Source organism: Bos grunniens, chromosome 3 (genome assembly GCF_055505025.1).
Source record: "Bos grunniens cultivar Pamir isolate PY7600 chromosome 3, Bosgru_T2T1.0, whole genome shotgun sequence".
Lineage (NCBI taxonomy): Eukaryota > Metazoa > Chordata > Mammalia > Artiodactyla > Bovidae > Bos > Bos grunniens.
This window is the reverse complement of record NC_141167.1, coordinates 90,068,317-90,093,028: the sequence shown is the minus strand read 5'-3', so window position 1 is coordinate 90,093,028 and position 24,712 is coordinate 90,068,317. Positions and strand designations below refer to the sequence as shown.

General features: G+C 51.7%; 1 protein-coding gene across 2 annotated transcripts in view; it reads left to right on the top strand.

Annotated features, from left to right (window-relative positions):
* The first annotated feature begins 3,857 nt into the window (after window positions 1–3,857).
* The window catches only part of KCND3 (potassium voltage-gated channel subfamily D member 3), a 231,761-nt gene continuing 210,906 nt past the window's right edge, over window positions 3,858–24,712 (top strand). Inside the window, exons 1-2 of one of the 2 annotated variants that reach the window (XM_086391782.1) lie at window positions 3,858–4,113; window positions 10,997–12,174. In XM_086391782.1, the coding sequence (XP_086247908.1) occupies window positions 11,069–12,174 (1,106 nt within the window). In that variant the 5' untranslated portion in view covers window positions 3,858–4,113; window positions 10,997–11,068. The remainder of the gene's footprint in view (window positions 4,114–10,996; window positions 12,175–24,712) is intronic. The other variant, XM_086391783.1, reaches the window with a different exon arrangement.

Below are 24,712 nucleotides of genomic sequence, written 5' to 3'. Positions count from 1 at the left end.
ATCACACAGCAGGTAAACAGCGGAGGCAGGGTCAAACTCAGGCAGTCTGACTTCAAAGTCTGTTTATTTACCTCCAAGATACACAGCACCCTGAATATAGAAAGCCAGCAACCCTCAGAGGTGCAGTTCCACCCTCCAAATTCCTGCCTTGTCAAGGGGAAGATTGGTGAAGTAGTCCAGCCGCAAGCAATGAGGGTAGAAGCAACCCTTGCTGCTGCTGCTGCTGCTAAGTCGCTTCAGTTGTGTCCGACTCTGCTACCCTATACACAGCAGCCCAACAGGCTCCCCCGTCCCTGGGATTCTCCAGGCAAGAACACTGGAGTGGGTTGCCATTTCCTTCTCCAATGCATGAAAGTGAAAAGTGAAAGTGAAGTTGCTCAGTCGTGTCCGACTCCTAGCGACCCCATGGACTGCAGCCCACCAGGCCCCTCCATCCATGGGATTTTCCAGGCAAGAGTACTGGAGTGGGGTGCCATTGCCTTCTCCGAGAAGCAACCCTTATGGACACTCAACGGCACAGTTTCTAAGAGCAAACCTGAGCAGAGCAGCCCTGGGAAATCCCCAAGCAGACACCAGCTCCAGCAAGTCAGCAAACTTGGAGGCTGCAGACTTGGTGGGGCAGCCTCTTACCCCCACAGTCCACACAGTGACAAGCTCTGCAAATAGCAGCCAGAGTGAAGGGACTAAAGAAGAATCCTCATGTGTGCACAGCTTGGAAAGGACACACAGATCACAGTCGTCCATAGGAGCACCATCTTTAAACAGAAAAGATAGCTGGAAATACGCCCTGAACTCATATGTGCGTGCGCTCTCTTTCTCTCTCTCTCTCTCTCTCTCTCTCTCTCTCTCTCTCTCTCTCTCTCTCACACACACACACACACACACACAGCCATGGCCAGCTGATTGACTGAACAAATGCCTTAGCTGTGCTGGTGGCAAAGGAAGGAATTCTAGTGCCCTGGCAGCTCCTAACTTTCAGTTCCTATTTAGAATATCTGAATTGGGAGCATCGACAAGCTCCCAAATTAGCTTTTTAAATAGAAGCTGAGAGTTAAAGGAAAAGCGGCCGTGTCATGGGGGAAATGCAAGTGAGTATCCTGGCCAGGCCAGAGGGAGAGAGGGGAAGGGCGAGACCAGGCAGTGCTGGAAAGATGCAATGGAGGGCATGGAGCCCAGGCAAGGGAAGCATCTCCAGGCAATGGCTCCTTCAGCTGCCGGAGTCAAGGGGCCTCCCTTCTGCCCATCACTTGCTCTCTCTCTCTCTCTCTCATTTTCCAGGTCACCTGGTTGTGAGAAGAGCTGGTAAGTAACAACCACACTGGCCTAGACTAGAAATCTGTCTTTTATATTTTCCTCTAGATCTTCTCAACAGAAAGGAGAATACAGTCTACAGCTACTTCCCTTAAATGATGAGATGTGAACCCGGGAGGAATGGATCCAGAGGTGTGTGTGTGTTGCAGGGCAAGGTGGGGCAGGGGGCGGGGGGTGTCCTGAATCAATGTCCTGTCTTCAAACAAGGCTGACCAGGCACAGGAGAGCACAGTTGTCCCACAAGTATATCTCTCTGGAGGAGGAAGATGCTCCCAGCTAACTGTTCTTGGAAACCTCCAAGCTTTGGGGCAGACCCAGCCCCTAAGCTACCTGCAAGATGCAAAACAAAGATGGGAATGCACAAGAGTTCAAACCCGGGCAGAAATAAAATGTGTTTGTGCTAAGTTGCTTCAATCCTGTCCGACTCTTCCCAACCCTGGACTGTAGCCTACCAGGCTCCTCTGTCTATGGGATTCTCCAGGACTGAATACCGGGGATCTTTCTGACCCAGGAATTAAACCCCAATCTCTTACGTCTCTCACATTGGCAGGAGGGGTCTTTACCACTAGCGCCACCTGGGAAGCCCTAAGAAAAAAAGCACTGAGTTTTAACTCTCCCAAATTGGACAAGGCTGAAGGAAACTGCCCCTCCCCAGACCTGCTCACCCAGAGTTTGAGAATTCTCAGGGGTCACAGCAGTTGTGAGAAAATTAGCTCTTATCCAGGGATGGGAGGAGGGAGGTGGGAGTAGAGCCAGGGCCTTCCCCGAATTCTTCCCCCCGTCTGCCAGGGAGTGGCACTGTTGTTAATCATTATTACTGTATGCAAATCACTATGCAAATCCCACACCGCTCCTGGGGCTCCTGGCAAATGCTAATAGAGCCTACGCCCAGCTCTTCAAGGGCTAACTGTACACCTTTCAGACAGACAAGCTGAAGGGGGCTTTTCGGGGAGTGGAACGAATGGGTGAATGAGGGCTTCCGAGCCAGCCAGGAGCCCGCTGGGGCTCAGGCCACCATGACTCACCCCACCTCTTAATCTAGAACAGGGCTAAGGGTTCTCATAAAAGCCAGAAGCCTCGTTCGGACTCAGAGAGGTTCTTTCCCAGCCCCCTTCAAGCACGCCCGCCCCTTCACCGCACTCTGCTTTTCCCTCGGTCTCTGTTTCACACCCAAAACTGTGGTCGCTCAAGCTCTACGTTTCGGTCCCTGCTGAGGCACGGAGCTGCCTCGCCTCCGGAGCGCCAGGCGATTCCGGGCATCCAGGCCGAGATCTCGGAATTCTGGACGCGGGGACAGCTGGAGCCGCTTGGGTTGACACCGTTCGAGCGTACTGAACCCTCTGCGAACGCAGGCCGAGAGTGTGGGAGTCTGGGCCATATACCGCTCTCTTGGGATGCTCTGGGGCTCCATCCGCCCGACCTCTTGGGCACTTGCCGACTGCACGCTCCCCATCCTGGGCCGAGCCACCGGGCAGTTGGGATCCTTGGGCTCCGGAGAGGGATCGAGGGACCGGGCGGACTCGGGTTGAGAGTTCACGCTCCCAAGTCCAGACTTTGGGGTCTAGGTACTGAGTCCACGTGGAAGGATAGGAGGGCGAATCCCTACCTTCGGGTCGTGCCCCTTGCGCTCCGGAAGAAGAGCGGCTCTTACGTGGGGCAAGGGCATTGTGTGTCCCCCCGGGACCTCTCCAGCCCCGGCACATCAAGCTCACGGCCGCGGCGAGCTACGAAGCTTGCGCGGTGACGGGCTCCACCTCCCCAGGTGGCAGGGCTCGGCCGCAGGCAAGTGCTGATGCCGCGTGGACAGTCGGCGAGAAACAGACACCCAGCTGGGTCCACACACACCCCACGCGCGCACACACTGACGCTCCCTGTCACCTCTCCCCGAGTCCCCAGCACACACGCCTCCGAGCTCACACTCACGCCTACTCCCCGCTCCGCCTCCACGCCCAGGCCGAGCTCACCTTGCCACGCTCACCCCCGTGCCCACCCTCGCTGGCACACGCGCCCACACCCGCGTCGGCACACTCCGCCACCTCCAGACACATCCTAGGATTCCTCCACTGGCCCGGGGAGACGCACCAGGCTCTGCCTTGTCTCCCTGCCCCCCACCCTGGCTCACGCGCGCGCCCCTCTACACACACATACACACACACACAGCACACACACACACCCTCGCGCGGGGAGTCACTCCCCCTAGCACGCCCTCGCCCTGGGCACCCTCCCGCGGCGAGCCTCCGGGTCCTCCTCGTCTCTCCCTCCGCGCTCTCGGGCCCGGCCTGGAGCCGCTCGGTCGCCGGGGATCTGTCGGGAGGCAAGGGCGCAGCCTCGCCGCCTCCCCCGGACTCTCCTCTCCGCCCCGCCCGCGCCGCGCCCCCATCGCCTCCCCCTTCGGGAGAGGGACCTCGCCAGGCAGCCGGTGGCCCGCCGGGCTCCGCTCCGCGCGGCGCCGGCAGCGGCGGGGGCAGGGCGCGAGCGAGGGAGCCCGCGAGCCCGCGAGCCCGCGAGCGGAGCGGCGAGGCGGGGAGGGGACGCGCTGCCGAGCCGGGGCTGGAGCGACGGCGGCCGCGGCGGCGGCGACTGGGGAGGGAGGGCCCCACGGACAGACGGACGCACGAACGGACGGAGCGAAGAAGGGAAGGAGAGACTTGGCTCGCGAGGAGGAGCGGTGCGAGCGGCGGCCGCTGGGCGCTTCCCCGCGCTGCTGGGTGCTCTGCGCCTCCGCGGCCCCCGGCTCCCGGCGGCAGCTTCCTAGCGCGCGCGGGGCGCGGGGTGCGGGGCCCGGGGCTTGCTTCGCTGAAGGTAAGAGGGACGCGACCGAGCCTTTTGGAGCCAGGAAGCGCGCTCAGCGCTGCTCCCACGCCTGTTGCTCCGGCTGCCCACGCGGCACCCTCCCACTCCCGCACCCGGGTGGGTGGGCGCTGGGGCGCCGGAAGGATTGGGGGTGGGGCTGGCGCCGTGGGGGAGCAAGGCAGCCGGCCCGGAGGCGTCGGTTCCCGCGGGCTGCGGAGCCACCTCCGGGCAGCTAGGCGCTGTGAGGTTTGGAGGTGGGGGTGTGAACCTCTGCCCTCCTTCCATTGGCCTGCCTTCCCTCCGGGGTGCCAGAGGCAGCGCCCCGGGATCCGGCGGCAGGTGGCGGCGGCTCGCTCGGTCCCTCGCTCCTTCTGAGGGGAGAAGGAGAGAAATGGCTGAGGGTGGAAGCGGGGAGCAGTTTGGGGCGCTTTACAAAGTTCTTCAGCCGGGCGATCGGGCGGTGTGCCTCCCATAGCCTGGAGGCCCGCACATCTGGTCCTGCCCGACGCCGCTTGCCCTCGGCGAGCTCTGGGAAGGGTCTCTGAGCAACACCAGGCGCCAGAGTGGCCGGGGGGGAGGCCGTTGGAAAGACTCACTTTGCGAGATGTTTACACTAGGAATGAGGTGCGGAAGGGACTGGGCAGAGAAGTTACCTAGAATCAACTAAATTCCTGCACTTGCTTAGTGTTGACATTTGAATCGAGTCCAAGATGTTCTGCTTTTATCCCGGGCAGCGGTGATATGTCAGCAACAGGCAGAGGTTCTGAACCTGGAATCTTATAGCGAAGAGAAGGCTCGGTTATATTTCTTGGGAGAGGGCGCCTGAACTTTCTCCCGATCCTAGGTACTAGGCAATCTTTTCAAGACCTGGTTCTATGTGGTTCGTGATGGTATTTTGCATGAATGTAACAGAGATGGTTAAATTTATGCCTTATTTACCATCACTTCAAGGGAACCCGGATATTTAATGTCTGTAGAAAGGGGGCCTGGGCCAGCAGGAATTGCACGCAAAGCATGTGTACCTTTTTCCCATGTGGACATGTTGGCACAGGGGCTGGAATAGACGTGTTTATTTTCCCCTGTCTCTACTGGAAAGCAACAAAATGCAAGTACACAAGGGACCCCCAGAGGAAGTACGATTAGCGGCTTGCTCCCTTTCACTGTTGAAGAGGCTGGAGAAAAAAATCAAGAGTTCAGAAAAGTGCCCTGGCCAGCCTAGGAGAGGCACTGCGGGAGAAGAGGATCTCTGTGTGTGTCCCAGGCCTGCATCCCAAGGATCCCTATCTCGGCACCCTACCAATTTCACGGCTGCTTACCCAAACCCTGGGGGCACAGGAGAATGCCCTCTAGGTTGTCAGGACCCTCGGCTCCCAGACTGGCTCCATTCTGGGCTGAGTGAAAAATTATGGAAAGTAAAAGTTTCAAGAGATTCTCCATACCCAGTAGTCTGTCGAGGTCACTGAAGGGTAGACCTTGGTGACATGCTGTTTTCATTGCCTTGTGCCTGTGCTTGGGTTAAGTGTCAGTCCCCAGGACAGGTGGTCTGCTCACTTTGCGCACGTTGGGCCCTCTATCTCTGCCACAGAAGCTGGCTAACAGGGCTGCCTGTTTACAGCAGGGGGAACGTTTCCCTTTTCTAGGATTTTTTTCTTCCCCGCCTGTGTCATTTCAGCACTCACCTGTTTCAAATGTCTCTTCCTCATCCTCCCCCCACCCCCATCTTTCCCACTGTCAAACTCTTCTGCCAAAAACAAAAATAGCTTCAGATTTTTCATTTGTAAGGCGTCCACGTCCTAGTAAAACCTTGGCATTTGAGGCCTGTGCAGTGCTATTGGCTGGAAATGGGGCCGCACTGTGGTGCCTGTTGCAAGAATTCATACCCAGGTCGGCTCCAGGAGGCGTTGGTGCCTGTCAGGGGGCGAGTGTTGTGGTGAGAGTCTTGGAGAAGCCCTGCTTGAGCTGGGTAAAGCCTGCAGGGTTGTATGGAGGGGATGGCTGGCATGGCCACAGGCATGGGACACTTTTCCTCCACTTCCAAACAAACTCTCTCTCTCACACACAGAAGTAACAATAGGGTGATTCCTCCCATTTTGGTACCTTTTACCAAGGGGACAGGGCTTGAAGCTTCGGAGACAGCCTGGCCTTCTTTGGGAAGATTGTCCTGGTTTAATACATGGGATAAAAGTTTGACTGTGGGACCAGAGGCTTTTATGATAGATAGAGAGGGACTGTTCTTCCTTCCCCAGTTCTCAATTATTCATCTGAGAGTAGTTTGTAAAATACCCAGAGACTTTGGAGAAGAGGAGATCGGTATGAGGAGGGGAGGGTAAAGTGATGGGATTCAGCGTGGCAGCAGCAGGTACCAGGGAGTGAGGCTTGGGAGTCAGGGTGAAACAGCACTGGCAGAATGGAAGTGGGAGGGCTCCACTCTCTCAGGGTATACAACTGCATACCTGGCCCAAGCAGAGTATTAGAGGGGTACCTGCTGGTTCTGTGGTCTCTTACTCTTTGCCACAGGAATCCCCCAAGTTCCTACCTTTCTTAGCTCCATCCTGGGATAAAGCAAGGATGTTAAGAGTCAGAGGTCCAGGGCCCAGGGTCTGGAGCCTAGGCCCCTTTTCCCTCCAGGGGTGTAGCCAGGGGTTCTATGAATGAACTGGGCCTTTGATTGCCTTGAGTTCTAAGCAATGCAGGTTGTGTGGCCCTTTCTGGGCACCAGCCTCATCAGAAATTCCCAGAAGTGCCTCTGTTAAAAGGAGGCTCAGATTAACTCTGTCCCCTCAGCAACAAACCCAGAGGCTCTACTGCTTGCTTTGCAGGGGACACCATGAGGAAGAGCTCTTGGTGAGACCTGAGCTACAGGCTTGATGTCCTGGATCCAGTAGAATCAAGGATTGTTTGTGCTAGAGATCTCCTTGTCACTTTCTTGTCCAGTTATCTCGTTTGACAGACGAGGCTTGTGAGGCCCAGAGGATAATGATGGCTTGCTTTCACAAGTTCAGGTGAGAATTAGAACGGGAGTGCTGGGCCTTCCAGACCCCATGCTTTCTGCTGCCTGGGGACAGGGTGGGCAGAGCCTGCATCCTGCTCTCTCCCAAAGGACCTTCGGTATTTGGTTACACCTAGGTTAAGGAAGTCATTTGGCAGTGAGCTGCCATGCCATGCTGCCATGCTATGTCACTTCAGTTGTGTCTCTTTGCAACCCTATGGATTGCAGCCTGCCAGGCTCCTCTGTCCATGGGATTCTCCAGGCAGGAATACTGGAGTGGGTTGCCATTTCCTCCTCCAGGGGCTCTTCCCCACTCAGGGATAGAACCGGTGTCTCTCATGTCTCCTGCACCAGCAGGCCGGTTCTTTACTACTAGCACTAACTGATCAGTAGCCTATTGGAAAATCGTCACCTCCTATATACACAGAACATAGTCACTTTGAAGGAGTCTCAGCTCCTTTCCTGAAGCTTGTCAGCATAAATGCCCATGTCATAGGATTTTTGTGGGATTAATTAACTGTTGCTGCAAAAAGTGCTTAAATCAGTGCCCACTGCATAGTCAGTGATCAATAAATGTTAGCTAAATCTGAATTGGAATTATCTTGTGACCAGTCTTTAAACTGCAGGCTTTCTTCCCAAACTTCTCTTGCTCCTCAGAAAACCTGGCTAAGTGTGTGCTTAGGGACTACAGATTCTCCTAGTAGCCTAAAGGAAATACAGGGAGTTAAAAGGGTACATTTCTTGAAGAAAGATATAAAATACATGGGATGTGTTCCCCAGTCTTCTATCAGCGGTATGTGGATTACTCATTGCCGTGGGTAAATGATCCCCCTGTTCTTTCCTCAGTTCCCGTAATCAAGAGCTCATCAGGCCCGCGCTGTTTTTCTATTCTCTGACTGGTGACATTTAGAGGGAATGTCACTGTCATTCCCGATGTCTTCTGTGGCACCTGAATCAACCTCCCTTTCTGAGGAAGCAGAAAGTCCTGTGAACATGCTCCTTAGCACGCAGAGGGGAAACTGAGGTAGAGGTCGGCTCCTTGGGAAAACACAGAGCTACAGTGAGTCAGAGGCACTTAAATTGGGTTCATTTTATTTAGATCTGTCTTCAGAGTTTACTGAGTGGAGAGAGAATGCCCAGCCTTAAAAGCCCTGATGGTGTGGAATAAAATCGATGGATTACAATTGGCATCTATATAATCTGGATTCCCACCTGTCCTTTATTGTGCCCACCTTTGGGGATCATCGGTAGGTTGGGCACCTACTATGTTACCTCCTGACTTGTCATGTAAAGATAGAAGCATCATGGCCTTTACCCTTAAGGAGCTTCGTGTGGGATGGGGAAAGCAGGGAAGAGGCCTGGCTATCCCCTCGAACTCCACATTGAGACGGCCCAGGTTTAAATCTCCCTGCCTGATCATTACATCCTTCAGCCAGTTATACCTCCTCATGCTTCATTTTCCTCATCTGCAAAATGCGGACAATGGTGGCGTCTGCCCCCTGTGGGTGTTGCTGGGGTGGATTGAAGTGGTCCATGCCATGTAAGCATGTGACACTGTGCTGGCTGGCAGTCAGCCCTCAGTAAATATCACGTAATATTCTTCTTACAGGAAGACCTTGAGAAGCAGGATCTCAGGGCATGTGGTGTGGGGTCAGACTGCCTGTCCAGGGCTGTAGTCCCTGTCCTTCCCCCTTCCAGCTGGCCGACTGCTGAATTTCAGACCTCTTTTTCCTAGGGTTGCTGGGAGGATTACATGAGCTGATCCATTGGAGACAGTGCAGTGCCTGGCATAAAGTCAGCGCTCAATTACTGTTGGCCATGATGATAAGACTCGTGGAGAGTGTCTGTAACCCAGGCGAGAGGATGATAGGTGCTAGGGAAGAGGAGCAAACAGAGTGCCAAGAGCCCAAAGGAGGAGAGACTTTCAGCGTGGGGAGAGGAAGATGCATCAGAGAGAGAGCAAGGCACAGGGGAGATTCTAATAGGAGAGCTGGGTGAAGGGGAAGCATAGTCCCAACAGAAGGAAGAGTGCCCACAGACAGACCCCCAAGGACTATGCATGAGCCCATTTAGGATCTAGGATAGGTGCCTGGACATGGGGCTGGAATGATAAACCAGGATCCATTTGTGAAAATGCCAGAATGCCAGTCCAAAGAGTTCAGACTTGATTTGGTAGGCAATGGGAAGATCTTGCTTTAGGGAAATTAACCTGAGCAGGATGGATTTACTTGGAACAGGAGAAATGGGGGTTGGGGGAATGAGAGACAAACAGACAAATGGGAAAGAGGACTCAGGGAAGCGAGGCCTTATGCGGGCAGAGACCTGCTGTCTCATTATTTGGCAATTATTTGCATCTTTGGGTGCAGTAGTAAGGAAGATGGCCAAGGTGACAGGCCGGGGGTTAAGGATGCTGTGAGCAAAAGGTGAAGACCAGCTTTTTGCAAGGTGGTAGACCCAGCTTCCACCTGTCCAGTTTCAGAGATCTCCAGGTGGCAGAGTCCAGGGGTGGCTCAGGAATGAGAGGAGGGAGAAATCTGGAAAACTTGGCAGAGTTGGGAGTCAGGAGAAGCAAACAGGGTTACAAGGAAAGATGAGATCAAATCTCCCTACGAGACTCAGCTTCTGCCTCATTTATTTAAACCAGCTGAATTCCAGAGGGTCCAAAGAATTCTGAGTCAGGATTGGCTCTGTGAGATCAGTTTAGGATCTGGGAAAATGAGCGTGTCAACCCCAAACAATTCCCCGTTGCTGTTCCGTGTGTTTCTGTGTCACCACGTGTCTCCCCACAGATGGTATACATTTGGGGATTGCAGACTCATTTCACTACCGTCTTTAAAAAGCCAGACTCGAGAAGGTAAATCTGTTTCCCAAAGCCAAATATAATTCTCCATGCCACTGTTCCCTCCATCCATGCAGGTGATGGGGAAGTGTGTACACAGCCCGGTTCAGAGAGCGGTGAGTGAAGGGCCGAGGTGGCCCAGCTCTGGAAGAACCTCTGAGGGTGGAGTGGGGCCAGGTGAAAGAGGCTGGCATGGGAAAGGGTATTGTTATATAACCTGAGGGAGTTAGGGATGGTGGGCAGATGGAGACGGGAGGCGAGGAGTCTGGAGATGGCAGTAAGTGTGGATCAGCTTCCTCTGGGAGGAAGAAGGACAATGCTTGGAAGGCAGGTGAACCAAGAATCCAAGAGTCCTTTACAAGGTGGGGGAGGAACCCTAGCCTCCCAGCCTCTCCCACATCTTTCTATTATGGCTCTGAGAGCGTGACTGGACATGAGGTTGCCAAATGTCCCAGCTGAATGTCCCAGAGGGTAGCACGCCACCAGGGTCAGCCTTCGCCATGGAACTTGGGGACAGAACTCCACCAAGTTCTGGCATCTCAGAGAATTTTCCAGAGTCCTAGGCAGCCCCAGCCTCCTCACCAGTGAGGAGTGGAAAGAATGTGTTTCCTTGATCTCCCGCCTCCATGCCCCATTCCTGATTGCCCTTGTGGGTGAAGAGAGAAATAAAAATTAGCATGTTTATCCCACTTTTAAATTCATTTAATGAGAACTCGTTTACCCTCTCCCAATTTAAATTCGTAATAACACCATAACCTTTTGGAGCTGATTATTACCCACGTCTTCCCAGATCTTTCTGCTAAAGAGGTTTTCCCTCCAAGTGCTCCTGAGCCCTCTTGGAACTTGACAATTTGTCAGGCAGTCAACAACATCTGGTGATCCCACATTGCTGCAAGACCGGGTGTGAATCAAGTCTCCTCTCTTTGGTGGGGACTTCAGTTCCATTCATTTCCCTTCCAGACGTTTGCTGTTTCACTTCCTGATGACCCTTCCCTGTATCCCATCTACCCTCTAGGGGCAGACAGGGGACTCACGGGTTCTCTGCTTTCTCCTCCTGTCTCCAGGGGTTGCTGAACTAACTTCCAAGCTGGTGTGCCGCGTGGCAGAGCAGTGGCCGCCCAGGAGCTGGAGTCACCATGGCGGCCGGAGTCGCAGCCTGGCTGCCCTTCGCGCGGGCTGCGGCCATCGGGTGGATGCCAGTGGCCAACTGCCCCATGCCCCTAGCCCCGGCCGACAAAAACAAGCGGCAGGATGAACTGATTGTCCTCAATGTGAGCGGGCGGAGGTTCCAGACGTGGCGGACCACGCTGGAGCGCTACCCAGACACACTGCTGGGCAGCACGGAGAAGGAGTTCTTCTTCAACGAGGACACCAAGGAGTACTTCTTCGACCGAGACCCAGAAGTGTTCCGCTGCGTCCTCAACTTCTACCGCACTGGCAAACTGCACTACCCGCGCTACGAGTGCATCTCCGCCTACGACGACGAGCTGGCTTTCTACGGCATTCTGCCCGAGATCATCGGTGACTGCTGCTACGAGGAGTACAAGGACCGCAAGAGGGAGAACGCCGAGCGGCTCATGGACGACAACGACTCGGAGAACAACCAGGAGTCCATGCCCTCGCTCAGCTTCCGCCAGACCATGTGGCGGGCCTTCGAGAACCCGCACACCAGCACACTGGCCTTGGTCTTCTACTACGTGACTGGCTTCTTCATCGCCGTCTCGGTCATCACCAACGTGGTGGAGACGGTGCCGTGCGGCACGGTGCCCGGGAGCAAGGAGCTGCCGTGCGGCGAGCGCTACTCCGTGGCCTTCTTTTGCCTGGACACAGCCTGCGTCATGATCTTCACGGTGGAGTACCTCCTCCGGCTTTTCGCGGCGCCCAGCCGCTACCGCTTCATCCGCAGCGTGATGAGTATCATCGACGTGGTGGCCATCATGCCCTATTACATCGGCCTCGTCATGACCAACAACGAGGACGTGTCAGGCGCCTTCGTCACGCTCCGGGTCTTCCGCGTCTTCAGGATCTTCAAGTTCTCGCGCCACTCCCAGGGCTTGCGGATCCTGGGCTACACCCTGAAGAGCTGTGCCTCGGAGCTCGGCTTCCTCCTCTTCTCCCTCACCATGGCCATCATCATCTTTGCCACTGTGATGTTTTACGCCGAGAAGGGCTCCTCCGCCAGCAAGTTCACAAGCATCCCCGCCTCGTTTTGGTACACCATCGTCACCATGACAACACTGGGGTAAGTCGGAGCTGTTGTCCTGGAGAAGGGCGGAGGTTGGATTGACGGGGACACTGTGGATGGTATCAGAGCTGGACACAGAAGGTTGGAGTCACTTTCCCAAGTTGTAGGAGCAAGGGAAGTTGCTAATCAGAAGTGGAAGGCACCAAAATGATTTGTTTGGGGCTGATGAATGCTCTGAATTGAGTTTTCTTTTAGGAGTAGGGTATATATTTTACAAAACACGGAAAATTGTCACCATGTCTTTTTTCAGCCATGCATTCTGTGTATGTGTGTGTGGTGGGGGAGGAGTGAGTGGAGACTGCTGCATTCTTATATGCACCTGAGCTTGCAAGGGCTGTCTTGAAGAGGAAAAGAGGGCAGCAGGAAGGAAGAATGCTGTAAGAAGTTCAATGAGAGTGGTCAAGAGGGTACAGATTTCCATTAACAGGAGACCCTAGAACTCTCTTTTTGGAGCCTCCCTGCATTTCTCCTTTGTAGTATATTTGCAGGCTGTTTTCTCTTCTGCCTTATTTTTCTTTTTTGCTGCCACAAATGCTCAAGGGGTCAGGAGCTCTGAGTAGACTTTCTCTAAGTGACTCTGAACTTGGGTTTTCTGCAAAGTGGGGCACCTGATTTTTTGTTTTCTTTTTTCTCACTGAAGAAGCAGTAGTTTTGCTTTCTTAGTCTGACTCTGTGAGAATGAATGATCCTTCAGCCTACCTGGGTGATGGTGAGATGGTCTGATGGATCATGTGGTCAGACACAGTAACAACAATATCATCAGTGGGAGGGAAAGGTGCTCAGTGAGGTCACGGGTGACTGTCTCTTCCATCTCCCCAGGGTCCCCTCTCCAGTTGAGATCACCGAAATATATTTATGGTGCTGGGATATGAAGCTTTCCAGAAGAGGATTGGAGGGGTGGGGCTCACTCAGGAAGCAGATTACACTCTTCACTCCATGAAGGCAGCTTCATGGAGATGTGTATTTCTTAGGGGCTGCTGCTTCAGCTGTGGGAAGTCATTGAGGCTCAAGCAAAATCCCTTCACAATTCATACACTGGGGCTGTATTTGCTTAGGCCAGGAAGCGTTATATTGCTGATGGAGAATTCATGAAGCTTTTTATTTGGTGTTTGACAATTCAGTTGGTGGCGTCCTGGTGATTCGATTTTTTTTTTTTTTTTCCCCTGGCTGAAACCCTGTGGCGCTGGTATCGGTTTTTCCATAGTGCTTATTGGGAATGACTGAGCAGGTGACAGGACCTTTTAAAATGATTACATTTGTCATTCTGCCACACAGAAGGGAGGAGCAAGGGGGAGAGCGAGGGGTGTTGCTGTCCATTTGTGAAGGCCACATTTGACGGGGGGCATTCCATTCATCGGGCAGAGGCCACCTTGCCCTTTCCTTCCTCTTCAACACACATGCAGGCTCCCACTAACTGCTCCCACCCAAAGTGGGCAAGGATGTCTGGTCATTTGACCTTGTCTCTCTTGACTCAGGGAGTAGATGTGGCTTCCTGGCCTCGTGGGATATTTAGGGATAAGATGGGCTGGAGAGCTGGCCCTGTGTTAGGAGAAGGAGGCACATTTGCTGTTTCTCTGCTAACCTGGCCATCCCTTCGCTTTCCTGAAGGGGACTTTTCCATGGCCAGGACCTCCATGGCTACATTCTGACTGTCCAAAACCCTTAAGTGCCCCTTGATGGGACTCATGACACCAGTGATGCCTCAGGACTGCCATGGGGAGAAAACAGGGCAGACGGATGAGTGTCGGAGTTAAAATGGGGCCATTTCAGAGATCAATGGAAACTTGAACGGCCACCTGCCTGTTACTTTTTATTATTAGCATAACAGCATATGTGTGTCTACTATGTGTCAGCAGTGTGCTGAGCACTTTGCATATGTTATCTCTTTAAGTCTTCACAACAGCCTTGCAAGGTAGGAAAAATTCCACACAACTTTGAAGATGCAGCAGGCGAGGCTCAGAGAGGTTAAGTAAATATCTGTAGTCACATAGCTGCTGAGGGGCAGCGCCGCTTTTAAAATACCAGGCTGGCTGTCTCCAGGGCCCTTTCTCTTTTCATTTCCCACTCTACTTGTTCCCTTAACATCAGGGCCTGTAGGTGGAAATCAGCCCTTCAGAGCTTTTCTTTTTAATGGCCTCAGGGTGTCATAATCTATTCTAGTCCTATCTCTATTTAAGAAAGTGTCAGCGTGGTGAGGACTACAGGCACCTCACTAGGCACACAGGGAATTTATGAATATATAAAACATTTTCTTCTGGCCAGTTTAAGTTCTGCCTGGGAAATTAATGGCTGCTTTCACTGCAAAATCTATTTACTGTCACTGGGGAGACCAGTGATTTCCTTTAGCCTTCGCTGTGTAGATCAAGGTCAAGTCTAGCGTCAGGGGGTGGACAGTCATGGCCTCACATTTTCTTTTGGGAGGTGAGGGAGGGGCAGAGCAAGAGGACTGCCAGAGAGTGAGGACTCCTGCGTAGGAAGACCCAGACTACCCTCCCCTCCCCGGCCCCGACTTCGGGCCCTGCAAGCTCCTCACCCTTCCCTTCCTCAAGCAGCAAGATATCTAGCCTTAGGGAGGAAAAACTCACAAGCAAAAATGAAGCCTTTAGTCATGTCTTGCTTAACCTCCGTTAAGTAATGGGAAAGCAGGCTTTTTCTTCCTGTCCACCCTGACCAGTGTCGGGTGGATCGGGCTGCTTGACTTTGACCGGAGTTGGCGGTGAGAACCATCGCCCGGCTCTCTGCTTGACTCTAAACAACAGGTATTTGGCAAAACTCTTAAATGGGTGAGTCAATGAGCATGGGGCTTCTTTTCCATGTGCTTGGTCTGATAATGTCCTCAGTCCCTTCCAGACCCACCTGTACTTTCTCTAGGGTGGACCCAAGATTTGTATCTCCCCCAGCCCTGGCCCCAGGGAGGGAGCAGGGCAGCATTCACCTGGTGTGTGGTCCCCCCTCACTGGGATGATCTGCGACGCTGTGGAGGGTCTTCTTGCTCTTATTGGAGGTCTTACCCACCCTATCCTGGAAACCGTTCCTCTCCTCTGGCTGCTCTCTGTCCTGAGCACATTCATTGGCTACTTGTAAGCTTGTTGAATCATTCCAGAAAGCCTGTCTTTGCTTACTCTTTGCTGGTGTTTGAACCCCAAGTGGTCATGCAATGCCAAGGGCCAGTGTTCTGCCACATTCCACATTCTCTCTGGTTGCTCCCAACAATCCCTGGCAGACACCTACTTCTTCCTGTTTCCAGACCCTTCCCACCCAAACCTTCCCAGGCTTCCTATTTACAGTCTGTGTGCCTTTGCTGACTGACTAGTCGAGGGTCGATGTGTTGCGTGAAGGAGTTTGCTCTTCCTGGCTCTGCCTGCTTTCCTAGGACCTACTGATGAGTTACTCAGGTGTCCTCCAGGGAGGGATCTCCTGGAGCCAATTATTCCCATTTATTTAATTTCTCAGAATATCTTGAGCACACAGAACAATAACAACCCGGCCGCCACCAATGCTGGAGGATGGCTTTCCTTGGCCACCTCCCATGCTGGTGGGGAAGACACCTTTGCCCAGGCCAGGGTTCCCTGGTGCCCCCTTGACAGTTGAGCTTCCAAGTTCACCACTAAAGGATTAATTTCTGTGCTCATAATTGATGCTATAAATAAAATAAATCCTCAATTATCACAGTTAACAGAGGGAAGGGATAACACAGAGCTCCCAATATTAAATAAGACCAGCACCTCTAGTTTGGGAATGTATTATTATCATAGACTTTTTCAAAGCAGATTTTCCCTCTTCATTTTGTTTGACTTTGCTTGACATCACCACTGGGCAGACTGCCTGAGCCAGTCCATGGGTGAAGCTCACGTGGGGCTTGGGGCAGAGGGGAAGGAAGCTTTGTGAACAAGCATCCACAAGGGCCATCGAGGGCCAGCTCCAGGCCTGGAAGGGATAAAGTGCTCTTGGGCATCTTAGGGAGGGGGAATTGGGCTTGGGAAGGGCATGGAGCAGTGTCACTCTAATGAGATGGCCCGATGCCGCCTGGTTGGCTTGGTTATGTAATTGAGACCGGCAGCCTATCTGTCACCCCGTGCTCTGAGATGAGAGAGCTTTTGACAGTGTCCAAAAATCACTTTAACGAAAACAGAATCGATTTTTACTTCTTCCAAGCACAAAGCAGCCTCCAGGTAATTTGCATTTCCCTTTAAAGTCTAATCCTGGAAGGGGCCTGCCTGAGGTTTCAGAGACTGGGAGCCAGGCCTGGGAGATCAATATGGGCACTCCACAGAATGGGGTGCTTGATCAGGCACCCCCAGTGGAACCAACCAGAGGTGGGTTTCGTTAACCCTTCAGTTCCTGAAATTCTGGCTGTACCATCATCCACTGCCTCTGGGGAGTCCACCAACCCTCCTCCCACCTTCCAAGGGCCTTGGAGTAGGGTGTTGGCCAAACAGTGCCCATCTAGATGGTGGTGGGTCCCTGCCTGGGGGATCTGATTATAGGGTAATTACTGGGAATAAATGACCTCAGGATCTTCTCTTGGTTTGACATTTCTTAACCAATAGTTCTCTGGTGCTGAAATTCCTAAGAGAGAGTGGAGACCTGCATCCCAACAAGGAATCATTCATTCATTCAACATTTACTGAGTGTCTACTGCATGTCAGCCAGCATCATAGGCTCTGAGAATGCACAGGCACCATGATTGCTCATCAGCCCTATGTAAAGTACAGACAGAATGAATGAGACTCATTTCTCTTGTTTTGAACCAAAACAAGAGAGGGTGGGAAGAGCAGGGTCAGAAAAGAGGCTTTTATTCACATTCTTCCCATCCCTCCAGAGACTACCCCTCACTCTGCTCTGTCTGGCTAACTCCTGTCATCCTACAAAACAGCCCACATTGTCTCCTCCAGGAAGGCTTCCCACGTGCTCTGCCATGCATCTTTCTTGCCAGTTGCCACATGTCATTAACTTTGTTTTTATGTCTTTTCCCCAGAATATGAGTTTCTCAAGGGCAGGTATCTGCTTCAAAGATCACTTTATGATCTATATCTAGCACAGGACCTGACATGTACTAGGCTTCAGTATCTATCTGTTCAACCAAACAGCTGTGTACTCTGGCTTACCCATCTTCAATTTTCTCACTTGTTAACTATCTCCTACCCATTGTAAGAACCAGTGAAAGCACTATCTCACTGTTAGTGATATGGTCCTGTCTAACAGGATGTTTGTGGGTGGGTGGAAATGAGGAGGCCAAGCAGGGAATTCTCTAGTTCTGATGTCAGCCTAGCAGGGTTGGGGCTTTCTTGCAAGGGAGGTTTCAACCCATGTATTTCAGTATTGGCTGCTTTGCCAGGCTCCTTGCCCAGACTCCATGGCCAGCGAGGAGCAGAAAGGGTGCCATAGATAAGCCCCCCCTACCCATCACATTTCCTTCCATTCAGTTATTTATTCAACAGATACTTGAGTAGCTATTAGGCCCTGGGGATACAGCAGCAAAGGAAACAGCCCCTGATCTTGTGGGGCTTACATTCTAGTGGAGAAAACCAGACAGTAAAGAGATAGATGGATACATACCTACATATAGGCAATCAGGAAGTAATGCATGCTGCAGAGAAAAATAAAGCATGATGTGATAAATTGGGGATGCCAAGTGTGAGAGGGGATGCAGCAAGGGAGAGCTGCTATTTTATGTGGGGAGGTCAAGACAGGCCTCTCAGTTAAGGCTGAATTTGAGCAGAACCTGGAATGTGGGTTTCTTGGGGAAGAACATTCCAGGCAGAGGGAACAGCAAACACAAAGGCCATCAGGCAGGAGGGGCCTTGGTGCGCTTTTCTTGGAAGGGCTAGAAGGCGCTGATGGTCCAGCCCCAAGAGCAGGGACAGGTAGCACAAAGCAGCCCATGCAGGGCCCGCGTAATCACTGTGGTCACCACAGAGACTTGGCCCTCTGCCTTTTACGAATATGCTTGGAATGGGAAGTCGTTGGAGAGTTTTGAAAAGATCTGACTCACTTGAAAGGATCTGGGCAATGGGTAGTGCATACATTGAAGAAGAGAAGCTACCACAGCAATCTGAGCAAGAGAGGAGGGTGGCTGGGATCTAGTAGTGGCATCGGAAAGGGGAGAAGTGAGAGATTCTGCATACGTTCAAAAGTCAAGGCCACAGGACACCCTTGCTGGTCCTGCGGCCAGCCTGCCAGCTGAAAGCTTCACCAGCTCCCATGGCCGAGGACTCGCCTGGAAGACAGAGACCTAACGACTTCCACTGCTGGGAGAAGCATTTCACAAGAAGAGGCATACGTAAAGGGCCTGCAGGGTGGCTCCCAGACTCCGGCACCGGATGGCAGACCTCTGAGGCTGAGCTAGAGCGTGGCCATCTGAGAACAGGGCTGGACTGACAATCAGCAGGAGCATCTGCACTTGACTGCAGTTGCCTTCAACCCAGGCAGAATTTCCCCAGCACCTGCCAAGGTGCTCACCACTGTGTGGGCAGTCTTGGCTCAGAAACTGAAAAGGAGCAGCCAGTCTCAAAGGCAGCAGCTCTGGTAGCTGCTGACACAGGCAGGGGGAGCACTTTGGGGCTGCAGGGGAGGAAGAAATGAATTCCCACAGGTGGAATGTCAGCCTTTGGGGTTCTTCACCCCAGGGTCACCACATTACTTCCGATCCAGCTGTTCAAATCGCAGCAATTTTTGGAGGGAATTTCCATGCTGATGCCCATTTCACAGCTCTCTTCTGGAATCTCTTAAAATCAATCTCTCTCTCTCTCTGTTTGGTTTTGTTTGGGTTTCCCTCTTTAAACACACGCGTAAACAAAAACATGATTCTTCCTGAGGAGCAGCAATTATTCTGCCTGAAAATAGTGTAAATAAAAGGCAGCCTGGCCCTCTCTCTCCCCAGGGGAGGGGCAGAACCCCTTGGTAACCACAGGGGGATTTTTGTTTCTCTCACCCTCCTCTCACAGGAGGGAGCACCTGTCACAGTCCCCACAGGGCTCTTGGCCACACACCTTTGTGGCTGGAAGCTTCTCCCAGGCAGTAAGAGGAGCAGAGACTTGTCTGTGAGTCCCTCTCCCACTGTCCTCCAGGAAATGGACAATCTACTCACATCTTAAGTGTCCATCCTTTGTGATGACCAAGTCAGTTCTTCTTTTCTGGCAAGTGAGAACCAGGCTTTTAGCAGTCTCTTTTGGAGTCTATAGTAGTGAATTCAAGCCAGCTTTGAAAGGGGACTTGTTTGTGATGAGGATGAAGGAGTTACCACAATCGCTTCAAGCATCCGAAGTTCTCAGCCAAAAGACTTACATGTATTGTGACCCCTAGGGCAAGGCCAGTGCTCCTGCCTCTGCCCAGCCTGCTTTTCTCAGACCAGAATGTAAGCCTTTTCCTTCTCCCCCGCCCCAGCCCCACTTCCCTCCACCCAGCTCAATGCAAATGATGGCTAAGTGGGAAGGGAGGGGCTGGGGAAGGAGGAGAACTCAGCCTTTGCTGACCATGGCTAGATGGAGGGAGATTGCATCTAGCTCATGTAATCATATTCCGGGTGTCAGGACTCGAATGAGTGTCATTAAACTGAATCAGAAAAATCGTTTTAATATAAGTGCCACCTCACACACAAGCTAGTTGATGGAGAGATGGATGGGGCTGGGGACGCCTCCTTTGTAATGCGATGCTGTAAAATCCCATCACCTTCATTATTTCCCACCGAGCCAACACATCATAATACCCAAGAGCGGCAGAACAGCTTGAATTTAATATACAGAAAGTCCAATCAAACAATAAATGGATGGAACTATATAAAGAAACCATTTTCTGGGAGGCTGGCTCCATTCTCTGGGATTCAGCTCCCTGACACATGAAATGTGCATCAATTTTCCCCAACGAATGCAGCTGCTGAATCACCACATGTGATATTTGTTTGCTTCAGAAGGAGAAGAGGGGAACTTTCCCCCTTGGATTATCTAGCTATCGATGCAAAATTGCAAATCTCATTTTCTTTGATTTGCATCCAGTGGTTCCCAGTAGCTCAGCGAGGCACCCTCCTGTTACCAACAAGACTGGAAGCACAGCCCTCCCTCCATCCCAGAACCTTTACTTACTTACTTTATATCATCTTTAAGCAAAATCCAACTCTGGACCCAGGGTGGGCTGGTAGTGGTCAGGGACAGCTCTACATTTGCAGTCATCTGAGAGAAACTGGCCAAACCCTGAGCCGTGCCAACAAACCCCAAGCGCCTGTGATGGTCACTTCATCCAGTCTGGCCTCCGAAGTTGTATAGAGCTGATATTTCCTTCTGGACCGACTTCCTACCCCCAGCACAGCCGTCCACTTCCCCTTCCATCCCTGCTACCCAGCCAATTATTCAAAGACTATAAACGCAAATAGCAACCCGATCAGCCAAACAAAATTAACAAGGCAAATCAGCTCCTTGAAAATCATACAATACATGTCAAAGACTGATGGAAATCATGTTTTTGTGCTTCTGGTGTGGGATTCTCTCCAAGCTGCTTTTCCAATGGCGTGGATAACTGAGAGTTAACCATAATTACAGGCTTGGAGCTGCTGAGAAGTATCATTAGTTTATTTTTACTTCTTCCTGGTCACGCATACTTAAACAGAAAAAAAAAAAAACCGTAGGAGAGTCCAACTAAACTAAATGATATCAAAATCATGGACAGCATAAACCTCGATTCAGTTCGACAGACATTACTGAGCACCTATTATCTGTGAAGCACCCTATTAGGCAGTATTGGGGATATGGAAATGACACCTCAGTACTGTCTCCAAGAAGTTTACAGTAGAGTAGAGGATTGGAATATGTTTCTGAGTGTACAAGAGAGGATAAGGCATGGCCTGAAATGATTAAAAAGTGTTTGACACAGAAGAAAAGCTTAACAAGTATTTGCCAATGAATGAGTGATTAGCTTAATGGAGAGGTGACATTTCAGCTGAATCAACAATAGTAGGCAGGATTTTGATATGTGGAGACAGAAATTCCAAGTAAATTGCAAACGAGTATGGTACTTGGAGAGTTTAGCTAATGTGCTGGTTTGCTTGTTTAGGGTATATGCGGAGTGTGGCTGGAGGTGAGCAGGAACAAAAGGTTTGCTAGAGACATGAGGGTCTAAAATATTAGGCTAAGGGATTTATTTGGTAGACATTAGGGAGTCACTAAATGTGTCCCTGTGACACACGGACTAGGAAGGTGTCTTCTGGATGAATGTTAGATGGGAGCCCTTGGACACTGTGACATTAGCCAGGAGACAGATCCAGGGAAGAAGTAAAGAAGGCCTGACCTAGGGCAGTCACGGTGGAAAAGGAGAGATAAACGTCCAGGAGGAGGTGAAGTCCAAAGTAACTCTGGAACCATACGAGTGGACAAGTAGACAAACATTCAGGAGGAACAGGTTGGCTGGAGGTCAAGGGCAAGATAGAGACCGTGAGCTTGACTGTGGGTCGGCAGTGTTTGCTGGTAACCCTGAGTGTCCTTGAAGTAGCTGGCAGGCGGATGGAAAGGTGGGTCTGCAACTGAACAGGGAGAAGGGGGCTAAAGCAGCAGGTTCTGAAATCATCATCTGAAGCAGGGAAAATAGGTGAGATGGCCCAAGAAAACACGAAGGGAAGGATGAAGAGAGGACCTGGAACCCCTTCCTGCCCTGGGCCCTGATTCTCTGCACCTGCCCCCCGTAGGAGTACGGGTGCCCACTGTGTGCAGCTTGGCCCATGCCTCTCTCCTTGGTCTGCAGAAGCTCCCTTTCATACCAGGTTTCTGCTGGAGCTAAAAGGTCATATTGGTTTTCTGAGTAAAACAAGGTTTTCTTTTTAGTCTCCTACCATGATAATTAAATAAACAGCACTGACCCAGGAAATCAAAATTGGTTTATGAGCTTTGCTAAAATATAATAAGAACAGAACCCTTACATTGGCTTGTGGATGGGAGACTGGGGTCTAAATAGTCACAGACCAGCAAACATCCCTTGCCCAGCCACGGAGGGTGCTGAGTCTGTATGGCACAGCCTCCACAGGTGTGACACTGTCGGACCTTGCAGCGTCAGACCCCTGGGCAGAGTTTCTAAGCGCTAGAGACAGTGCTTGTCCCACTCATTCCCTCCTCTTTAGAGCGAAACGTCAGACGTACTCCTGACATCACTGGGCACGTCCTCTGGCCTGCCCTGTCTTGGAGACATCTCTCTTGGGCTCTTGGTAAGCACCTGGGGAAAATGATGGTTCAGTAATTCAGGAAATTTGCACTGAGCTATCTTTGTGAGCAAAGCACAGTCCTAGTTGCTATGAGGGGCTCCAAAGAAAGGGGATGAGGACTAAGTCCTAGGAGGAGGGTGTTCAATTTGCTTCCTATATATGGGATGCCCAGGTGGCACTAGCAGTAAAGAACCCACCTGCCAAGGCAGGAGATACAGGAGACAGGGGTTTGATCCCTGCATCGGGAAGATCCCCTGGAGGAGAGCATGACAGCCCACTCCAGTATTCTTGCCTGGACAATCCCATGGACAGAGCTAGAGTCCATGGGGTTGCAAATAGTCGGGCATGACTGAGTGACTTAGCATGCATGCAGGAGATGTTGAGAGTGTAGGCAACTTGCCTGAGCTCCCACACTGTAGCAGCATTACTAGATTCAAAACAAGGTCTTCTGATTTCGTTTAGAGTCTTTGCTTCATAAGAAGCCTCAGCCTAGTAACATGGGTCCTTTGTGCACATAGAACTATATTTCTGGATTTAATAAGGTGAGAATTCTGAGTAAAGGGCAGAAAAGTGTAGGGAAAGTGGAGGAGGCAGGAATCAGGGAAGACTTCTTGGAAGAGGTGATGTTTAAGCTGGTCCTTGGAAGATTGTGGTGGAAATGTTAAATGCATTCCTTCACTCTATCATTTATTCAGTAAATATTGTGGGTCTCTATGTGCCAGGCAGTGTGCTGGGGCTAAGGATGTATTTATGAACAGAACAGGCAAATTCTGAGGGACTGGAATTCTAGTAGGAGCAGATGATGAGAGACAAATCAATGTATAAAATGAGAATGAAAAGTTGAATTAAAAAGTAGGAAAAAAGTGATAAAGCTCATAAGGAGAGATGGAATGAGGCCATCAGCCTGACCCAGGAAGAGATGAGGAGCCCCACCTTGAGAGTAAAGGCACAGTGTCTCTAGTGTCTCCCAAAGTGAGAGCTCCATCCACGGTTAGGAGTCGGGGAGAGGCTGGCCTGGGACAGAAATGATGATTCAAGAGCTGTGTCCGAGTCTCTTTAGGGTTGTTATCTGGAAGGTGAGGAGACTGAATAGGTAGCAGCAGATTCACCCTGACACGTGAGGGACCACTGTCCCTCATCACCATCAACAACCACAGTAATAATAGCTAAAATTGATATTATCAAACTTTTATGATGTTCCGGGTTTGGTGCTGACTATAAATCATTTACATGGATTTCCTCATGTAGCCCTTTTTAACCAAAGGAAAGTGAGGTTACTGAGAAAACCAAAGCCCGCTCAGAGCCTATGGCTGGTGTCTGGAGAAGCTGGAGCTCTGTGTGCAGTATAACCAGTGTCTGCTCTTAACCCGTCATTAACCACCCAGATTTTCACTAGAGGCTTTGGGGACTGGGAGGAAGAAACAGTGCCTCCCAGCCTCCTAATGTGCTGGCACCAAAGGCTCTCGTGCTTGTTGGCATAGGTCTTGGTGGTGAAGAGTGGATGGAGGACGGCGATGAAGGAAGGATCAGAGTCATGGAGAAGGGGCCAGCAGGATCTAAGGGACCCAAGCTGGTCTGGTCCAACAGAGAAGGGATAGCACATGCATGGGGCCAGAATTCAGCAGTAGGCAGTGAACTTATTGGTGAAAAGGAGAGAAGACAAAAAAAGAAGGAAGTGGGAGATTTTAGTGTTACAGTAGAGTTTGTACAAAAGGAGAAAAATTGAAGGGAGAAGTAAAGTTGTAAATATGCATAATGTGTAAATATCCTATGTAAATATCTTTCAGAATAAAAGTCTGAAAGTCTTATGCCTTCTCCCACTCTGCGGAGATCCTGGTCCCTGGTGGCTCTGTTACCCATGTCCTGTGTCTAGAAGTTGGCAGCCTCCGCCAGCCCCACATCCATGGCAGGCCATGGGGCATAACTCAGCCTTTTACTGGCCCTATCCCAGCCCACCAGAGAGACCACAGCTCAGCTCAGCAGAGCTGGATGCCAGTCCTCATGTTTTTAGAATAGAAGGAAGCAGCTCTGATGGGGGGTCCTGTCTGAACCTGCTGACTGAGCACAGGCTGCCCAGTCCTCTGGCCTCCTCAGCTATAGGCCCTCATGGTGATCTGTGGCTGGAAGATGAAACAGGTCGGGGGTGGGATAAGGAGTCTCCTGGGCACATCTTCCCTGGAGGTCATAGGTGCTCCCGGGCACATCCTCCCTGGAGGTCATAGGTGCCGCCTTGCTTCTGCCCACCTGGAGGGCTCACAGTGCCAGGTGTGACTCTTCCTCCATGAGCTCTGACCCTCCCGCTCCCCTCTGCTGGCTCTCCTGACATTGGGGTGTTAGACTCATTCAGCCTTT